Source organism: Lasioglossum baleicum, chromosome 13 (assembly GCF_051020765.1).
Source record: "Lasioglossum baleicum chromosome 13, iyLasBale1, whole genome shotgun sequence".
NCBI classification, from domain to species: Eukaryota; Metazoa; Arthropoda; class Insecta; order Hymenoptera; family Halictidae; genus Lasioglossum; species Lasioglossum baleicum.
Genome location: NC_134941.1, coordinates 2,498,079 through 2,520,297, shown reverse-complemented (window position 1 = coordinate 2,520,297; position 22,219 = coordinate 2,498,079). Strand labels below are relative to the sequence as shown.

Here is a 22,219-nt window from a genome sequence, read left to right as displayed (position 1 = left end):
GGCCCACAAAAAAAGTTAAAAATTCAACTTTTAGTATTTTTTCAACAATTCCGATCAATTGCAATTTTTGAAAAAATTTCTTTTCACATCCTTTAGTAAACTAATAGCTCTAGCTTCCCAAAAAATTTCAAATCGTATAGTACAATATTTAAAAAGTTATCGTCTTCTTTAGAGCGGTCTTAAACTTTTGTCCGCTACTGTACATGACTATCAAACCTTCTGTTCTATCCCAGAGCAAAATAGACAAGTAAAAGTACGTATTGTATCAAGACCAGTTCCAAGAACACAAAACAGTTAAAATTGCATTCTAAGCGTCACATCACTTTCTACGGGCTACTCCCCGAACCGGAAACTCTCCCGAACGCCATCCGTCTAGCCATTATTTCGGCCACAACCTGCCCCGGTCCACCATAGAACGAAATATATGCACGCAACAACAACAACAAGTTCGAAAACAAATTTCCCAGTGACCATAAACCGTGCCAGAACAAGGCCAGTTTATCGGTTAGCCGGGTACACCCGAATCAAAGGAACTTTGTCCACATTCTCACCGTTTTTCCCTTTGCACAGTCTCGGCACGTCTCGTACGTCTCTTCCTGACTGTTCTGTACAGTGCGAACCTTCTTACGTCTCTCTTGGCCCTCCGGACTTCCTGCAGCAGCTCCGCGGGCAGGTTCAGCATTTGCCAGCGAATAAGCGCTTCCCGATTACGATCCTTCTTTCCGTAAGGCTGCTTCATCGACGCCGATACCGTGGACCCATCCGTCAACATCGACGAGGTCAAGCTTGAGATCCTTGTCTCTCGCTTCTTTCCCGTCTTCTTGCCCCTTGACCCGCTCTTACGTCTGAAGCAACAGACCTTTGGTTTGCAAATTTCCTTTTTGCACGGCACCGGCAGCCGGAACTTGATGATCTCCTTCTTCTTCTTCTTCGGTCGCTTCGTCTCTGTTGAGGACGAGGACACTGTCGCCAACAACGCCGGATCGGCGGACAACCCGGGCCGGCTTATAGTCGATCTTTGGCCCGATTTAACCCGCCGCAGCATCGCTCTCATCTTCAAGAACGACGCATCCGTAGCTTTCCGACCCTTCTTCTTCTTTTTCTTCGGCTCCTTCACCGGCTTCGTCTTCTCCTCAGTCTTCTTCGCCTTTCGATCCTGCTTCTTCCCTGCAACTATGATTGGGCCTGTCGGACACAGCTCCGGCTCGGTATTGTACGCGTACTGCAGCAATTCCTTTTTGTCACAATCATAATTCACTTCGTTAAACAATTACGTATAGAGTTGAAGTACGAACGGTGTATGTATGTGTGTTTATTAACAGAAAATCAATTTCACCAATTTGGAAATAAATTTCGCCGTTTTTCAAATCAATTTCACCGTTGCGCAAGTCAATCCAACCGTTTTGCAAATCAATTTCAAATAACAGAAACAAGAACAAATAAGAAATAACAGAAGAATTGTATAATTACGATCGCCAACAGATTGCAAAAAGAAGACAGATTGAAACGAGCGCCCGCGACAAACACGTGGTCGTTAACTCCAGGTGATCCGTGCGCCCAATTTTGTTAATAAATCCGTTCAGTTCAAGAGTCGGTAGTTAACTTCCCGCGAGCAGGACATTTTTTCCCAAGGTCCGACTCGACAAAGTGAGAGAGCGAAAACGAGATAGACTCACTACGTCGAACCTCGGAGTGTTGAAAGAAGTAAAAACTGTGACTAATGTAAGTTTAACCGTGCACTAATGTATATAATAGTAAGAAGGTTCTCTACAGATGGCTATAAAATCTACAATAGTTGAGTGACTTGAGAAGTTAGATGTTATATAGAGCATCATTTCAAAGCTTCAAATTTATAAAAAGTATTTAATCTACGCCGTTTGTAAATATAATCTCACTTTTCATTACGGTTGAAGATGGAACGCAATAAAGAACGCATTTTCATCTATATGTACATAGTTATAATACTTATACTCTGTAGAGACTAAAATATTAAGTTTTATGTCATTCACATAACATACGAGAAGAACGTTAAAAAGAGTGTGTAAATAATTGCGATGAAATCTAGTATTTCCAGCTGCGTTCCATGAAATTAATTTCTCCGATTTCGTGGCATATTCAGAGATTCTAATTCTGCAATCAACGTGTTAAATAGCATGTATCAATTAATTGATCCGTTCCTATGAATACTGCTGTACAAAATTGTCGAAATTCATCGAATGCTTTTATTAACGTTTCGACTGAAGCATTCATTTTCTGTGGTGTATAATTCCTTTGATGCATTTACTCGATGATGTAATGTTTCATTGAAAATTTGATCAAATTAAGATTCAGAAATTACAGTTTGGGACACGTCCGTTTGGAACGATCGAACAGTAAAAAGAGAGTTCAAATAAAGCGATTTTAAAGTAGTTTAAATAATGCTAATAAAGTTTTCGAAATAATGAGGTACAGCATAACGTTCCTACTACATTCGACTAATTCCGAGTTGATTGTGGATTTTTATGAGACTAACCACTTTCTATCATTTTTTTCTGAATATCCAGGAAACGAAATATGGAGAAAATGGTTGGTGTGGAATGTAAATATTGAACTGTATCGGGGTACCTGTCCCACAAGCTCGTAATACTTATTTTCTGCCTCCATCAGGTGGATCGTCATTGAATCGTTTTTAACTTTCTTCTTTGAATCTCTGCTGTGTTTCTTGTCGTTGTTGTTCACGTGGTTTGTGTCTTTCTCCTTCTTTTTCGATTTCCTCTTCTCTTTGACCTTGGGAACAGGCACAGCGGCCTCTTCCCACTCAGTCGTAAGTTTATGCATTAATTTAATCTCCCTCAGCCGCGCGTCCACTGCCTTCGTTAACTTCGAGCATCTTTCCAGATACTGCGATAAGGAATAAGACAATATTTTTTAGAAAACTTCGTTCTTCCTGATGAATTGACCCTGCAGTCCATCAGATATTTACTGGAATTCGCATTTTCATCGTCTGATTTACGTACGTTCATTAAATGCAAATGAAAGTGGGCTTCTCCCTATTATTGTATAAATTCAAACTAAATATAAAACTCCCTAATTAGTAGACAGAGGATTTTATGCGTTTATGACAAGAATGAGTAGGACAATTTAAGACAGTAAAGCAAGTAGAAGAATTTAGAAAACACTTATATTATCTCGAACTTATTCAAAATATTAAAGAAGAAAATAAAATCTCACTCCGATTTGCTGTAGACAATTTTAATTTTGCACGAAGATCCGCTGTCTAATAATTAGTGAACAATTTATTTTATACACTAAAGCGAAGCAATTAATTCTTCATTTCGTTGAATATTTCACGTTTTAAAATCATATTACGCTGATGAATTTATATCAAGGAAATCTAAGAACATTCTAACGAACATGAAACCATTACGATATGATAATAATGAAAAATATCTCAGTAATAAATAACCCAATAACAATTATATCACTTGTACCAAAACTTCCTTAATTTTTAATATTCATAGTGTGTAATTTTTTCGTTTTACTTTAGTTTCATTTAATCCCAATCCCAAATTCAAACCAAATGAAGCTCCCTAATTAGTAGACAGCGGATTTTATGCGTTTATGACAAGAATGAGTAGGGCAATTTAAGACAGTAAAGCAATTAGAAGAATTTAGAAAACACTGTTATATTATCTCGAACTTATTCAAGATATTAAAGAAGAAAATAAACTATTTCACTCCGATTTGCTGAAACTTAGGTTGACAATTTTTATTTTGCATGAAGATCCGCTGTCTAATCATTAGTGAACAATTTATTTTATTTCACTTTTTAAAATCATATTACGCTGATGAATTTATATCAAGGAAATCTAAGAATATTCTAGCGAACGTGAAACCATTACGATATGATAATAATGAAAAATATCTCAGTAATAAATAACCCAATAACAATTATATCACTTGTACCAAAACTTCCTTAATTTTTAATATTCATAGTGTGTAATTTTTTCGTTTTACTTTAGTTTCATTTAATCCCAATCCCTTTCACTATAAATGATCATAAGCCTCTATAGCGTAACAATAACAGATAAATGCTTATTGTTAAATTTCGCTTAGAATCATTAATGCACCGTAGTCGTTTCGGTTAAACGGTGCTGCGGGCGATTAAACTTTCGGAGTCCGGTAATCATTAACGAATTTTAAATACGGGGTGAATTATTTAGTTTCCCAAACTGCAGAGCGGAAAAGGTTTTTGCGCAGCTACAAGAAAAACCGCTCGTAGACCGGACGGATAAACATGTATGGGTAAAAACGAATACAGACATTAGTTTTACGGTCATCTACCTCTGATAACGCTGCCCGGTCCTTCCTGTCGAAGTGCTGAAGGAACTCGGTTGATTCGACAAGGTAAGAGTTCCCGTTGTAGTTGCCGACGGCCATGTACGTCCCTTCTTCGTAGGGCGCTAATGCCGTGATCTTCTCCTTGCACAATTGCAACTTGAAAATTGGCTTCCGCAGTCTCTGGAGAAGGTCCCAGGCGACTAGAGTTCCAGCGTCCGTCGCTACGTAAAAAACTGAGTTTCTTGTCTTGTCCCAGCATCCAGATGTTGGGTTAGATTGCATGTACCTGACGGTGGTACGATTTTTCGTGAAATGTGCCGTTAACAACATGTAACAACTAATTTTGTAAATATACTCGGTGGTTCAGCTAACAAGTGTGCTACACATAATTGATCACACACACTTTAGATCAGGATAACTTGTCTATAAATGGACCAAACGACTCCAATTTCTTGATGAAACAATGTTCAAACAATAATAATGAAAATTGAGTTTCACAATTTTATTTATCCGAGTCAATATACATTTTGAAAATTCTCGTCGAAATTGGTTAATTGGTTTACGAGTCATAAACGATCGAAAGTGGTAAAAACGGCAGTTACATGCTGAAAATCGTGAAAATTGCCATTTTTACCACCTTTGATCGTTCATAACTCGTAAACCAATTAACCAATTTCGATGATCTTTGAAGCATTTTGGTCGATTTATAAAAACGTTATTCTGGAGAGTGTGTGATCAATTATGTGAGTAACTGTAAACTGCAAGTAAATTATTTGGTCGATTACCTAAACTGTTACCTTCCTTCATTTGTTCGCCAGAACACTCAAATAAATCAGAGAAAGGTACATTAAAATTCATAGAACTTGTTGATTATTGTCATTATTAATGCGTTCATAACTCGTAAACCGATTAACCAATTTCGATGAACTTTGAAGCATTTTGGTCGATTTATAGAACAGTTATTCTGGAGAGTGTGTGTGATCAATTATGTGAGTAACTGTAAATTGTAAGTAAACTATTTGGTCGATTACCTAAACTGTTACCTTCCTTCATTCGTTTGCCAGAACACTCAAATAAATCAGAGAAAGGTACATTAAAATTCATAGAACTTGTTGATTATTGTCATGATTAATGCGTTCATAACTCGTAAACCGATCAACCAATTTCGATGAACTTTGAAGCATTTTGGTCGATTTATAGAAAAGTTATTCTGGAGAGTGTGTGTGATGAATTATGTGAGTAACTGTAAATTGCAAGTAAAGTATTTGGTCGATTATCTAAACTATTACTTTAGTTTTTTCTATTTTTATCAAAATATGAAATTCTTTTGAGATTCTTTATTGCAGAAGGTCAATCTTAATTTTGTCGTGAACGATTGAATTCTGAGTAAAAAACTAGAAGTATTATATTATTAATAAGCGCAAAGAGAGAGAGAGAGAGAGAGAGAGATAGTGCAAATTTTATGAACGGTGAATAACTGGCTAATTTCGCATTAAACAGATTCTGAAACAGAACAATGGCTTCCTTCATTTGTTTACCAGAACACTCGAATAAATCAGAGACTCAGAATCATGAAATGTACTGTATATATGAAAGGTACATTAAAATTCATAGAACTTGTTGATTATTGTCATTATTAATGCGTGCTCTTGTTATTGCATGTGTTCCAAATGCATCCCTAACTTTGCACAGATCTTTATATCGCATGTATCCTTCATATGAACAGAGAAATTGAGGTGTTCGGTTTTTCGTGACTCACCCTGTACGTATGACCACGCCAAAACGAATCAATGTTAGAATCTCCAACATGGAAGCCCGAAATTAATTCAGAAGATTACAATTCTGCGTTCGCGCGTTTTCGGAAGTTCAACAGCAGGTAAAAGGCAGAGTACACAGAGATTTAGATTGCCGATTGACGAGGTCGACCAAATATGACCCTTTCAAACAACAGTATATGGTTTGATCGCAGCCTATCACTCCAGTCGATGATGCGACAGACTTTCTCTAAATATTTGCATCAGACACTCGATTGCTAATAACCAATATTGTGATTCGAAAGAACAATGTGGGTCAGTTTTACCCATTCCACCGCGTCGGCCAGGGGCCAACCAGATTTCCTCTAAATATTTAGCTCTGCTAGGCGACCGCTGACAACCAATATACATATGACACTTTGAAAGGATATAGGTCATTGGAGCCTCCCTATCAGCCGAGAGTCGCACAAAATTGCATGTATGCATCATTTTTGTTTGAATCAAAACTGACACAGCTTTCCATTCCAGAACTAATTTTGCTATCACGCTAAGCAGTTGCACTACTCTGCAAAAGAAAGAAGCGCCCGACCATATTTCATAGAAAAGCGTAAAGAATCTAGTATCTAAAACGTAAAAAAACATAAAAAGATCTAATATCTCATGAGAATATACTTATATACCGGGTCATCCGTTTTTAAACGCCCAAACGTTAACCAGCTGTAGAAGACCCCAAATGGAACAACTTTTACCCCTATCACTTTTTTTTGTTTCGGCCTTGATTTCCAGATAATTGCAAAAAATCATCATTTTTTGAGTTTACGTAAAATTAAATATCTCAGGACTCCAATGATGAATCTTGATGGTTTTTCCTTTGTTTAGTTTAAAATAAGTAGGGGCATCTTTTTTATTGAATAAACTTTTTTGTATGACCCTCGGATCATGGTTTTTTTGGCGTGGGGCACACCGTGGAGCCTGAAAGAAATAAGTTGGAAAGTGGCGGTGTGCCCCACGCCAAAAAACCATGATCCGAAGGTCATACAAAAAGTTTATTCAATAAAAAAAGATGCCCCTACTTATTTTAAACTAAACAAAGGAAAAACCATCAAGATTCATCATTGGAGTCCTGAGATATTTAATTTTATGTAAACTCAAAAAATGATGGTTTTTTGCAATTATCTGGAAATCAAGGCCGAAACAAAAAAAGTGATAGGGGTAAAAGTTGTTCCATTTGGGGTCCTCTACAGCTGGTTAACATTTGGCCGTTTAAAAACGGATGACCCTGTATAATAAATCTTCTATAAACGCAAAAAAAATATCCCCTCCACTGTAGTAATGTGATTTGGCTTGGGTATATCGGTGAGAACCACTATTAATGCGACGCGGAGAGTCGCAGTCGCCGGCACAGTTCAAAGGCCCGTGCGATCAATTGACGATGAACGTTTCGGGCACAACGAAGGACAGCGTACGGGAAAGAATGAGACGCGGAGAGTCGCAAAAAATAGTGTCCCGTCTACGATAAATGCAAACGAATCTCCCCGACGCTTTTGCGTTTATACAGGATTTACTCTATGTGTTATTGCGAATTATCTAATACGTTAAATGCAATAAATCAATCATTGTACAATACAATTTCTACATAAGTTATTGTTTGTCATTATATCTTATAATTATACTGGGTGCTTCTTTCTTTCGCACAGTAGTGTATATCGTCGCCTTCGAAGCCACTTTTTCATTTGAGTAATTACTAATGGAGCTAAAAGGGAAAATCGATGACGATCCTTGGATTTATAAATCAGGAGATTAAAAACATTCCACGACCCTCTATCCTTCTACACTGGCCTCATAATATTTTGGAACATCAATACGTGAACGCAGAAAGAAGAATTAATTTTTTGGAACTCTGAAACAATTGTGTCCCCTTAATTAAAATGAATAAATAATTATCCAACAAGCTTTTTTACCAACTGTGTTCATGGAGCAGATATTTTAAAATCTATATGTATAATAAATAATTTATTAAAACAACTTAGACGAGAAACACAAACAATTTTTACTCGTTCAACTTATTAAAATATCAATTCAACTGTAATCGTCATTTAATATTGTTACAATACTATTCATTGAATGGTATTTAGTATTTGCAGAAATGATTGAGAACTCTTTCTTGAATTGAGAAAAATATACCACGATTTTGCGATTTCAAATACGGTTAAGTAATAACTGCGGATCGTTATGCATTTAAGGTTTCTGAAAATTTTCAAAAAAGGGTGAAACATAAAATTCGACAAAATTCAGTACAATTTTTATTTTTTTGATCTGGAAAGGGTGCTACCACTGGAGATAAGATTGTATTTTATTCCACTTTCTTAAAATTCGTCTACAAAAATTGAAAATTGCCTAAACATCCGCAGTCTAGTAATAACAAATGAAAGCAATTCCATTCCTACACGAAAATCGAAATTACTTTCCGAATGACTTAATAAAATGATAACCTATACAGTAACTAACGTACAGAGTGGAGATTAAGTTCCCTTCCCTGGTATCTTCCGCCCAGACTTTAACCCTCCAGTCTCCAACAGACATGAATATCGACGGGTTGAGTACGTTTCGATCAACAGCGCACACCGGTCCGAAATGGGCGATGAACTTGGCGGCCATTTTTTCGGCGTTGGTTTTCGCTTTCCGCGTGCCGGTAACAATGGTACCGTTGTCCAAGCCGCACATGAACTTCGTCCCGACCATTGGTCCGAAATTTATGCTGGAGATTCCGACCGATCTCTCCATGGTAGGCTCGTTCGGTTTGTCCAAATCCATTATCAGTTTTTCCGTTGGCTGCCGAAGCCGTCGCGTGTCCCACCATAAAGAACATCCGTCCGACGAAGTGGAGAAGAATTCTGTGTTGGTCTTCGTTGGCACCCATTTCACTGCATTAGCATAAGCCCTTGGAACAAATTCTTTTGTTAATCCTTTCACTACCGTGGACGAGATACAGTAAAGTCGCGATTCCTGTCAAACAGCCTGTATTCTGCACGAACAACTATCGCATACCGACATTATCTTTTTATGACTGCGTCTACCGCGCCGACCGCGCCGCGAGTTCAAACGAAAGCCGAACGTACAGAAGGACAGCATGACATACGGATCGCGTGGCCGAAGCGTATCGGTGTGAATTACTACTAATCGAATGTACAAAAACATCTTTATTTGTCATTATTTTTTTATGGGGCTTTCACCAACTTATTTATGGCATTTTTCTGATTAAAATAAGACCAAACAGGATATAATTTCAACTGTATTTAACGGTTTAATCGACGATGAAAGTTTCGGACGCAAGGAAGGACAGCGAACACACGGGTCTTTGAACTGTGCCGGCGATGCGACGGCGATTGTCTGCGTCTCTTTCTTTCCCATACGCTGTCCTTTCTTGCGCCCGAAATTTTCATCGTCGATTGAACCGCTAACTGCAGTTGAAATTATATAATGTCTGGTGTTATTTTAATCAGGAAAATTCTAGAAATAATTTGATGAAAGTCACATAAAAAATAATGAAAAATAAAGAAGTTTTACTCATCATCGCCCTGGGACGTTGGCCGCCAGTGGAGGGGTAGGCACCTGGCAACTATCGCGTACGCGGTCGTTGACAAATATCGCGACTTTACTGTAGAAAGATTGCCGCGATTAGTGCAAGCAACGATATCTAATCGTGATGGATACGTCGACGAATCTCGTATTTAATCTTAGTCTAATATTAGTAAGTTTCCACATAGGTAGTTTTCAACTTAATTTGGTAGATATTCCATAAGAAAGTAATAAAGATCGATTTTAGTCACTATTTTAGATATTTAAGTTACTTTTATGCGTTGCTATTACACATTTCGCAAGTGTGACAATTAATTTTTAACCCTCCTGTGCTTTCCAAGTCGATTTTATTCGAAATGGGATGTCCACTTACGATCAGCTTAACCTTGTCTCTGTGTATGGGGTGCAAATACAGATTGTCCAAAATGGAAATAAAAAGTTGACAAATGGAAAATTTCGAAAAATTTGTCAGGAATGCTACCTGTGGTATGATTCAAATTTCTTCAGTATCGTATACTTATCTTTTAGAGATCCATTTTACTTGCAAATGGGTTAACCCTTTGGACTCGAAGCAATTTTAATTCGAAAATCAAGACATACCTTTCAACCCAGATCATTTTTAGTCCATGTAATCTTTTTTACATTGTGCATGTGAAATTGAACCTGTTTTCTCATACCACAGTTGAGCTTTTTATAATTCATAGAATACAGACAAATTTAATAATATTAAAACTGTTTTGAATAATAGTATGGCAATGTTTCAGAGTCACGTTAAGTTAATACGAGGGTAAACACTAGGGATGGGCGGGTACCCGAAAATTTTTGAAATTCATTTTAGTTCCCACTTTGTATATTACGTTTTTACACATAATTTCATAATTTATCCGAATTTCAGAAAAAAATAGTAGACATTCCATTGAAAAAATTAAGGACGATCCTCGTAGCTAAATAAAAAAGCAAAGTAGTAAAAAACAGAACAGTTTTTAACTTAAAACGTTAGATATTCCATAAGAGAGTAATAAGGATCGATTTTAGTCACTATTTTAGATTCTTAAGTAACTTTTATGCGATGCTATTACACATTTCGCAAGTGTCTGGATACTTTTGAGCGGTAGTGCATATTGGCGGGAAAGTACCGATATATTACCTGGTGTTCAAGGTACCCCATTTTATGTAGAATTTTACTTTACTGAGGTTAAAATCGCCGCCCAATATCTCACCACTGCTTTGAGGAGCCCCAACCGTGCCCAGAATTGTTGTATAGGATAGCATAGCAAAAGGAACTCGCGTGAGTCAGCGCGCGTTCCCCCAGAAAAAGTCAAACAAACACACCTTCCTACCGCTCACCTGTGACTGTATAGCAGATCAGAGTACTGAACGGGTTTCTCGCTGATTCTGAGATCCCAGTTGCAGACCTGGCCCGTCATAAGACCGCTGGCGAGGATGGAAGGATCCCGAGGATTAAATTCGCATGTGACGCATGGACAAAAAGGCTCCATCGCCATGTAAGGCTCGTTGGGATTGTCTGCACGCAAAATAACGGCAGTGCCTCTTAATCCGGATTAAAGAAGTGAATGAGAACCGCACGCCGCGCCGCCATGATTTTCATCGTAACCGCCCGTTTACATTTGATCATCGCTCTTCGCGTTTCGAGCGGCTTACGCGTCGCCGCCAGTCATCGATCAGTTGCTTGTCACATCAAAATCAATTACTCTTTCGAGACTACCTTTGAAACTATCGTTTGGACTGCAGCTGTCTGCGACCATGCAGTAGTCAATCCTTTGATTGTGCATAAGAAGCAATCAGCTTATGAGACGTGTCCCGCCAAGTAACTTCACGCGGCTCTTCTTCGAGGTTTTAAGGTAATCGAGCGATTTAGGCGAGTTTCATTTACTGAATAATTAACAAATAAAAATCACACACATCGATTATTTGTGTGTGATTTATTATATGATTACTAGACTGCGGATCTTTATGCAAAAGAAAAATGATCTGCATAGATTGCAATAAATAGAAACTAAATTGAATGCTATTTATTCCCTTAATGATTTTAAAAAAGGAGAAATCATATATTGACGTCTTCGAAAATTTTTTAACGCATAAAGATCCGCAGTCTAATGATTACAAATTATAACACATAAATTGAACATAAGATAGAACAATATTTTTGCAAAGTTTCACTATTTTGAGAATCCTACAAATAAACTAAAGTCTTCGAACATTATTTCAAGTATTGGTTTAATCAAAAGTGAAAATAATTTATAAAGTTCATGAAGTGTTAATTACTTCAGAAAAGGTAAATTACTTGTTTGAAGTAAATGATGAGAATTAATTGAAGTAAACCAAATCGTTCGGTATAAAGATCTATGATACACAGAATCTTACGGTTAAAATATTATTTTAGTCGACTGAAAGTAATTTATGGAGATGGAATTAATGATAAACGTACAGAGAATGAATTAAAGTAGATCATTTCAGAACAAAGTATCACCATTTTCTGGAATTTTCAAATAAAATGTTATTTTCAAACATTGAGAATTATTTCAAAATAAAGTACTTCCGTTTACTGAACCTATCGAATGAAATATTTAAAATACGTTTTGCAGCGAACGCGATATTTAATTCACGATTTAAACGGAAATAGATCGTCTGCTATGCGAAATGATATTTCACTCAGCGTCATGGTGTGCCACATCATTGAACTGGTCTTGACATCAGCTACAACACTATGACGTTCAGCTAAATAAAATGTTATTTTCAAACACTGAAAATTCTATCAAAATAAAGTACCTTCATATACTGAACCTTTCGAATAAAATATTTAAAATACGTTTTGCATCGAACGCGATATTTAATTCACGACTTAAATAGAAATAGATCGTCTGCTATGCGAAATAATATTTCACTTAGCGCTCCGCGTAGGGGTTAATGAAGGTTGTCAGACGAATATCAAATTTTCTTCGGCAGCGCACGCGTACACAGTTTAGTATCACGACCACGGCGAGTAAGATGTTTCATACAATTAATTCAGTCTCTTGCCCGGAAAATTAATTTTCATCGTTCACCTCGCAGCATCACGCGGTATCCCGGGAACATGAATCTCTTTCAGCCGTATAGAAAAGCGGACAATTTCTCTCCGAAAGCAAAACACGAAGCCAACCCCGGGGTTTCAATCTCGACCATTTTCAATGGAACGTCCTTTCCCGAGGATATGCAAAGAGATGCAAAGCGATGCAAATACCCGGCCGATTTTGATAATGCAGTGAAAATCGAGACTTGCGGTTAGAAGAACCGGAAGCTATTTTTTCTACGTACCGACCTGCCAGACATACACCGTGTTACTGTAGTCTGCTCGCCTACCGAACTCCAAGAAACAGTAGGAGACCACTATTCTTCTGCCATCGTCTGGGGACACAGAGATATCGGTTACTGGTCTCCTCGGCCTCTGTGGGTCCGTGTACACTTTCACGGCTCTGAAAATAGGTAACCGTCTTATTAAAACCTTCTCGCATCCCTTCAAACTTAAAAGGAGTTACAGTCAGCGGCAATAATGAGTGGACACCCTTAAAAATCGCATAACTTTTTAGAAATTGGTCCAAAGGACTTGAATATTTTTTAGATATTAGACTGGCTAGTTCGCTAGAGAATAAGTAAACAAAAATTTATTACGATTGCAATTGGTAGGAATTATACAAAATTTTTAAAAATGATGTTTTGTAACTTTTTTATCTGGGCCTGTAACGATAATTTAAAAAATGCGTTTTATAGATTTCGGTAACTTATATGCATACTGAAAATTTCATCGACATAGGTTAGTACTTTTTTGTAACGAATGTCCAGCTGCATCGATTGATGTATTAAAAAATACCTCATTCCATTTAAAAAAATGAAGTTGACCTTCATATGTCCTTTACGCGTCCACCGGTAAAAAAAATAAATACACTACACAATGTATCTCTTCAGACCATGCAACTTCTGTATACCAAACTTTTTCGTGCAACGCATACTTTGGAAGTTATTATACATAGGTGTGCAAGTTGCGTGTACCACCTTGTATGTAACATCTGCACATATAATTTAAATTTTTGTCATTTAGACGAACATTGTAATAACAAGAAATTGTTCGCGGAATGAAAAGCATGTGTAGGGAGTAACTCGTGAATAGGAATTGAATCCTGTAACGTCTGCGTTTTGAATTACACGCGAGACTAATGAGGTGACAGAAAATTCAATGAAACTGCAACACTGCACTTGCTCACCTGAGACTGACTGGTTGTACCAGCTCTGTCGGCACCATGTCGTCGAAATAGTGCTGGTATATGTTGATAGCGCCATTTTCAAGAACACCTTCTTCCATTACCTGTAACAAAACGTCATCAATCGTATCTAACTTGGATAACACAATTGAACTATTCTGTTCAACAGCCGAAACTGCTAATAATTGTTAATCATTTATTACCGGATTTCAACATTTTGAAGAGTATTATAAATTATTGCAACAAGTTTAAGGAAAAATTAGAGCGTACGTCGGATACAATTTTTAAAATTGCTTTCTTTATAAATGAAATTCGGTGTACAGAGAGGTTCATTTCATTTTTTAAATCCTTTTCGGAGACAATAAAGATCTTTGGAAAGATGTGGGCCACTTTGCACGGTAGAGAGATTGTATGCGAATAATGAATGGAAAAATTCTGAAACTGTTACCTTTTTATTTAAAACGTTTGAAGCGTTAATGAAAATTTCATGGTAAAGAAAACTAGGTGAAATTCTCATTTCCGTGTGAAACGAACGTTCTCGAGTAGAACAATAAGAAGAGAAAGAAGGAAGTTGATATAACCTTTAGCTATTCTTTTATTCAGATTCTGTTTAATCCCCCTTTTTTTAAAATCTGTCTACAAAAGTAGAAAATTGCATATTTGTCCGCAATTAGTTTTGATTACACTGCGGGTTTTTGTGAAATATAAAACTAAAAAAATATTTAAAAAATTAAAAATAATTGCCAGCATTTGCGACATACTAAAGATATTAAAAGAAGAGATACATTTTCATCAAACTTCTGTTTTAAACAATTATCCTGGACAATTTTTATTTTTCAGTTTGGTTATAATATAGTATTGAATTTTATACATATATCGGCAGTATTCTAATAGTCCTTCGAACGTAAAAAATTAACAATTAAGAGAGAGTTTCTCAATAAAATGCACAATAGTTCAACAAGTTATTTAAACAATGTAATCTAATAACTTCTTCTGAGATTAGGTTGAAAGAAAATTATTGTGCTTCTTTTAGATACAGCACAGTCATTGATTGACTGCGGATCTTTATGCAAAATAAAAAATTAAAGATATTACACGAAACAAGAGTTACAAAGAGATTTGCTTCTTATTTTAAGAATTTTAATCAGTCAAGAATGTGGCTTCTTATAAAATATATTTTACGCACTTATAATATTGTTTAACACTAGGAGTATTGGACTGATCAAAATTACTTGTTCCTTTGCTTCTTCCTCAAATATTTAAATTACAAAAATGTTTTTTCAAAGAATTTTTCATGAACTTCTCTATTGAAATGCATATTTGGATAAAAATTTTTCAAAATCTGAATAAATACAATCTTGTCATTACTATAAAATCGCGTTTAGTAATTCTAGGGGTAATGTCTACAAGAAGTACATATAATCATCAACATATCTATTATCATTCCAAGAACACATTTGTTTTGAATTTATACGAAAATTGTGAACCCTTTGCACTCCGAATTATTTTTCAATTTTGTTGCCAGCAGCTCCCTACTATTTCAAGTGTTTTATTTGAAATTTACTTCAAAGGACAGTTCCTTGACTGCTACTTATTTTAAACAATTTTGTTTACTAATTATATTAGATATAGCTCTCAAACTTTGTTGTAATTTAGATTTGTTTTTAACTAAAGAATAAATAAAGGAAGAACCAGGTACATTCAAGAACCCGTTGTATTTATATTATTCTATCTCTGACGTCGAGTCACACTCCACAAAAGAATACAAAGTTTACACAAATGATAAGTTAAAAATAAATGGTATCTTTGGCCACATCGAATTTCATTTAATTAATATGTTTAGGGGTTAATAGCCTCTTCGTAGCTGAAGTGTGAAGAGATGTTCGTGTGAAGTATAACAAATAGAGAGCACGATCTATGGAGCCCTGCATGAAGAAGCGTCCCAAATTTCGCATGATAAATGACAAACGTCATAGCCACTGAGCGAAGGAGGGCGCATAGTAATCCGAATCGATAACGCCCAAGGAGAACCATCTTCAAAGTTCGAAAGTGACGAACTGCCCTCCTAGGCGTCAAGCTTCGAGCCCGATCGATCAAGCAGGAACTTACCTCGAACAAGTTATGTAATTTCGGTGCCCAGTGGTCATCTTTCTCCACTCTCCTGCGAAATCTCGCAGTGGTCTCTTCATCCCTCGGATTGATCTCCTTCGGCCATCCGCCCTCGAAATGATACATCCCAGAGTCTTTCGTAGTCCTCTCAATGGTCTGCGCCTGAAATTCCAAGGGAACTGTTGCTCCAGTTGCACAACTCGAATTTACCTGCTATCTCGAGACAGATCCTATCAAACTGCACAGCTACCGGTGCCAGTGCAACTTCTTCAATGTTTCCCCGGACTTTCGAGATTCTACTATTTTCTTAGCTTTCTCGCTGTCTCGCGCGATCTCTGCTGGTACGTCTTCCTACAACTGCACCAGAAAGTATTGCTACACTAAATTCCCAATTTTAGACAAATTGTCAATACTGAAGCTGTCATGGTCTCCTGAAAAGAATCGCACACTGACAAAACTGCATTTCTTCCTGAGATGTTCGTGCATAATACAGAGGGTAAGAAAGTAGAGGCTTCGAGCTTCAAAATAAGTCGAAATTTATTACTGTAATATTTTTTTAACGAAGTTATCGCGTAAAGCAAATATTTAGAACGTCTTGAGAATCGGAAATTCAGTGTACAAATACTTTTTGGCTCTATTGTAAATCTACCATAGATTTGAAGATTGAAGGCTCCCCTGCACAAAGCCCTTTTAAAACTTGACGTATGACCCTTTCAGATGCTTTTATGGAACAGAAACGCGAAATAAATTTGTAGAGACCTCATTGTGTTCCTTATATTATTGCAGAATTGATGGTCTACCAACTTTTTGTTCGAAGCTGAATAAAACGATAAAAAATCAATCTTCAAATCTATGATATCCTTCACTGTAGGTTAGTCAGATCCATTGTCTATCGAAATTTCAAGTAGATGTTTCAGTTACTTGATCTTTAGCTGTTAATCTAGGTTTACATTGCTGCATAGATGATTAATGGACTGCGGATTTGTATGCATTTATGGAGAAATTAGCTGGGTGAAAAATAAAACAATGAAATATCAGAAAAACCTGACAATGGTGTTAGGTTGTTCTCAATGTAAAGACATCATTAAGTGATGAAATGAATTTTTATTTAACTCCTGTTTCCCACAAACGATGCGGAACATTTTTATTTTGCATACAGAACCGCAGTCTAATGATTGATTAAGTTAAAAGAACTATCTAACAAAATTAATCGAAAAGATGCAACAAAATTTGTTCAAACCAGATTCATTAACTTTGAAGATTCGTTTAATAAGAAACTTGATGTTCTGTATCAATGTGTTTTAAATAATCTTCAGAGACTGTTATTATGAAAAAGAAATTTAAAAAAAATTTTGTTTGTATTTTTAAAATGTATTACACAGTACATAAATTATGTAGAAACTCGAGTTTATCATTTAGCGGAAGTCTGTTAAAAAGCTTTTTCATGTCAGCGTTAAGTAACCTGTCGCAAAGCGAGAACAAGAAAAATAAGTATGAGAGGATAGAATGAAATTTTTAGTAACATGTTAGTTTTGTGAAAGTCGAGTGCGAAAGTACACCGTGTATGTACGCTTTAAAGTGGGGCCGAATGATTGTTACTAAATAGGGTTAATTATAGACACAATGTCTGTCGATTAAAGATTAACAATGACAGGTAATGATCGCTGCCTTTAATCTAGTGGCCATGTTGACCACAGGATAAAAATGTTTTCGCGTAGATTACGGGACTAACTATCGCATATTCATGCTCTGATACCCTAATTGGGATTCTACCCGCGTTAGAGGATTGTGTACTTGATAACAGGTTAATTATTTGTCAAGCATTTGCATGGCAGACTAATCAGTTTGCATAATTCGATTTTCGACACAGCAAACGATTAGCACGTACATTGGACTATACACATACTCGTTCTCTAATTTGATTAATGGCATTTAAGACGATATAACATTCACTTATTCATCATAGTGCATTAATCATTTAAATACAGTAAGTCCACGAATTACGCGGTTAATTCGTTCCAGCGCTTTCCGCGTAAGTCAAACAGTGCCTGAGCGTCACCGCTGGAAGGTTATTAATGGTCAGCGGATCTTTATGAAAAATAAACATTTTGTACCTAAGTTGCAACAAACTGGAGCGAAACAGGAGTTTATTTTCTTTCTTAATACGTTTAATACAGGTTGAAAAGAATGTAGTAGTATTTTAAAAGTCTTCTAATGTTTCCACTATTTTAAATTACAGCCAGAGTTGTGCTAATTCAATTACATTGTAATTCAATTACGCAATTGAAATTTATAAATTATAAATTCCTTCTGTTTGGAACGTTCACATGGATTTTTCAACCTGTTCTTACCTATTATTCTTTAATTTTTAATTTTAATTTAATTACATCGTAATTCGTAATTAATGTAATTGAATTACAACGTAATTCGTAATTAATGTTATTTAATTACGAAATATCTCATAATTGTACTCGAATTGCAATCACGAATTACATCGTAATTTAATTACAATGTATTTTATAATTGTACTCCAATTGCAATTGCGAATTACATTGTAATTTAATTGAATGAAGATCTGAATTATAAATGACAATATGATTGAATTACAATGTAATTCAATTACTTTGTAATTATAATTCCTGGAGTAATTCAATTGTTGAATCCTATTCTGATTACAGCTACTCATTTTTGTCATAAATGCATAAAATCCGCTGTCTAGTTATTAATACGATCTGATTAGTACATACCGTATGTATGTACTCATTTGAAAGGAAAATTCAAATAAACCAACTATGGTCATGGAAATTTTCTAACTCATAAATAGACTGCGCGTCTTTTCATGCAAAATAAAAATGTCCTACCTGCACTGTAACAAAGTGGAGTGAAATAGAAAGTTATTTTCTTTCGAAATATGTTTAATAGATTGAAAACAATATAACAGTAGTTTTAAATTCTTCTAGTGTTTTGAATGCTTTAAATCACACCTGCTCGTGATTGCGATAAATGCATAAAATCTGCTGTCTAATCATAACTTGTCATAATCTTGTATATTCCTGTTGATAGCATAGATGAAAATACATTTTGAATAAATAAGAAAAACTATACATATTTGAAACAAGATAATTCAAGATTTTCTGTTTGAAGTTTGAAAGATTGCTGTTTGCTATAAATATTCATTGTGTCTCAACAGTTTCTTGTATATTCCTGTTCCAATACACATTTATAATCTGTAATGTCACAAGTACGAAGCGAAGTCGATAACACAGACGTCATAGATGAAGATATATATTTCCCAGAGATTTGTTACTTATTAACGCGACAGGCGGAACAACGCGTGCTTCTCACGGCCGAGAGACGTTGCTGGTAACCGTGGATGTTCTGTAAATCTGTACAAAATATCAGGGAATCTCTGTAGCCGCGCGGAAAGTTGCATGCTCGATGCGTCAAGTAAGGAAGTTTTCGGCAAGCTTGTTGTGCTATCGTTCGTACCCGTCTAACCGAAAGCTTTCAACAAGTTGAGACTGCTTCTGTTATTGTAGCGCTGGCCAACCAAGACGACGGTGTAAATAAACTTCTCAGCCCTCGGCGTAACGAGTCACCCCTCGGATTTTCGGCATATCGAGATTTCGGGTCCTATTAACCCTTTCACTACCGTGGACGAGATATCTCGTGTATCTTTATTCTCTTAACGCTATTATCCAGTCTTTAATGAAACGGATTTCTGATTCGTATATGTTTCCTCTTTTAACGAACAAACGAAGCTGTAAATTTAGATTAATAACTACATCGATGTAAGGGTTAAGGTAGCCTACGCTATATTATTCTATTAATAGTTGCAAAAACTTTCAAATTAGAGTACTAGACTGCGGATCTTTATGCATTTTAAGGCTTACGATAATTGTCAAAAAATGCTACAATATTAAAATAGATAGAATTTAGTCTAATTTGTATTTATTTTGGATCTACAACGGCTCTCTCTCTATGTCCACTAAAAATAGAATTTTAAAAGATTCCAATTTCTTCGAATTTGTCTACAAAAATTGGAAACTGCATAAATATCCGCAGTCTTTTATTAAAATCAATAAAGTAAATCTTTGATTAGGATCTATGAGGTATGAGAACGTCTTAAAAATCACTGTTGTAATAAACCTTTTCTATTTTAGTAATATTAAATAAGCTGTTTCGACTTTGTGTGACTTCCATAGGCATTGTGACACTTCACGTGTTAAATAAACAGATCTTGCTACGCAAGCAGAAAGAAGAATCAAATGTTTAACATTATCTGAAGAAAATTATCTCCCCAAGAAATGCACGAGGGTTGAAAAAAGAAGTTTAAATTCAAATTTACTTAGAACTTTGCTTATTAACTTAGGAGTTATTAGTAAATGTATTATTAAATAAGTTGTTTCGACTTCGTGTGACTTTTGTAGCCATTGTGACACTCCACGTGTCAAATACACATCTTGCAACGCAAGCAGAAAGAAGAATCAAATGTTTAACAGTATCTAAACAAAGTTATCTCCCCAAGAAAATGCACGAAGGTCGAAATAATAACTTTAAATTCAAATTTACTTAGAACTTTGCTTAGAATCTTAGTTCATTAACTTATGAGCCATTAGCAAATGTAAGAAGCCTTCGCGGTGGCCTGTGTTTCGACACAAAAGCCTCAAGTGCGTCATAATGACTGGCATCATAAGCGAATCCCACCATAACCACTTCGTACCGATGTGATTCGGTTGTTCACGAGGTGGGCCGAGCGGTCTAAAGAAAAGTTTCCACTCGAAGGGGTTAATTAAACCCATTCAGGGACACATCGTTAACGGCTGGGAGCCGTGTACAGCCTAAGCGAAGTCTACAGGATGGCTCGTCTATTGTGTTCCGGTTTGACAGAGAAAAGAATTCTCCTATCGAGATCAGGAACAATGGCGTATTTTCCATGCCGTGTTGATTCGGATCAACGCTGATGCACTGAATGAACCGGGCAAACCCGCTGCTCCCCCTTTAATCTCCTTAAATCACGTTCAGGCTAACCTCGTGCGCTGCCAATTGCGTCGACTTCTGCAGACCGACGTGACACTCAGTTCTCAGGATGTACTGCTGCAATTCAGACGGATTCGGCGGTATATCCACGTCCAGCGTCGGGTATGACTCAGACCAAGTGCACTGTTTGCCGAACTCCAATCGTTTTTTCACGTACACCTTCTTGATCTCCATTCTAATCTTCTTCCTGCAACTGATCCGGAAACCTCTTACTCGATCACATCTTCGAACAATGTCAGGTAGACAGTGTTCTTTTTCACATTAACGCACTGGAAACACCAATGTCATGGTTATCAACTTTATTTCTGTTTATGAACAAACCTTTCACGAGCATTAGAAGCAACAAGTCCTGTCCAGTGTAGCTAAAAAGTTTCATTGTGTTTCTTATCGATTCGTTTTCAACTGAACATTTTTCAACCCAGATTGCTTAAATGTGCAAAAGTAATTAGGCATTTATCGTGTTGTGAATTTCTTTTTTTGCGTGTGTTTCGAAATGGCACTTTTTTGTAATGATTGGACTTTTCTTCTTTGTTTGAACTATTTTGACATCGCCCGATAATCTTTCGATACTAAGAGGAAAACAAACAAAAAGCACTGCTGCGAAGCAGATAGCCGCCGATCAAGAGAACAACGCGACACCAAAAAGGAAACGCTATCCAAAAAATAAAAAACGACAGCAACAAAACGAGTGAACCGAGAATTGACATTTTCGTCTGATTCTCCGGATTCGTCTACTTCAAAAGATGTAGATTTTTGTATCGCGTCTATGAAGAACATGCCGAAGAAGTTGGATCTCTAGAATTCCAACGAATGCAACACCTGCAACAGAGCTGTGCACTTGAAATGTGCTAATATGCCTGCAGGTTATTTCAGATGCAAACATTGTGATAGTAAATCAGACGATTAAGTCGGTTATTATAGAGTGGACAATGTTTGCTTTGTGTCAACACATAATCTAAGGAATCAATAAACGTAATATAAGGCGTTTTGACTTCATTTCAACACTTCTTTTCGGAGTTTTTTGAGTGTCCCAACTTATACAGCAAATTTTTCTTTGCTTTTTGTGTGTGAGAATTATACTGCATCAAGTAAATATAAGGAGATCAACTTAGAATATTAGATTTTCTGAATATTTTCTGGAAAACTTTATTCGACCTTCAG

The 22,219-nt window shown here is 36.3% G+C and overlaps 2 protein-coding genes across 5 annotated transcripts in view; one reads left to right on the top strand and one right to left on the bottom strand.

Annotated features, from left to right (window-relative positions):
* The window catches only part of LOC143215015 (furin-like protease 1), a 549,701-nt gene that overhangs the window by 375,467 nt on the left and 152,015 nt on the right, over positions 1–22,219 (top strand). The window lies entirely within an intron of this gene.
* LOC143215111 (dynein axonemal intermediate chain 2-like) lies at positions 322–21,246 on the bottom strand. Its single transcript, XM_076436924.1, has 9 exons — positions 21,050–21,246; positions 16,019–16,180; positions 13,913–14,013; positions 12,969–13,126; positions 11,001–11,178; positions 8,587–9,015; positions 4,324–4,606; positions 2,513–2,880; positions 322–1,265 (listed from the first exon to the last, which is right to left on the bottom strand). Exons 1-9 carry the CDS (start codon positions 21,230–21,232, stop codon positions 548–550), a joined length of 2,580 nt encoding a protein of 859 aa, XP_076293039.1. The 5' UTR covers positions 21,233–21,246; the 3' UTR covers positions 322–547.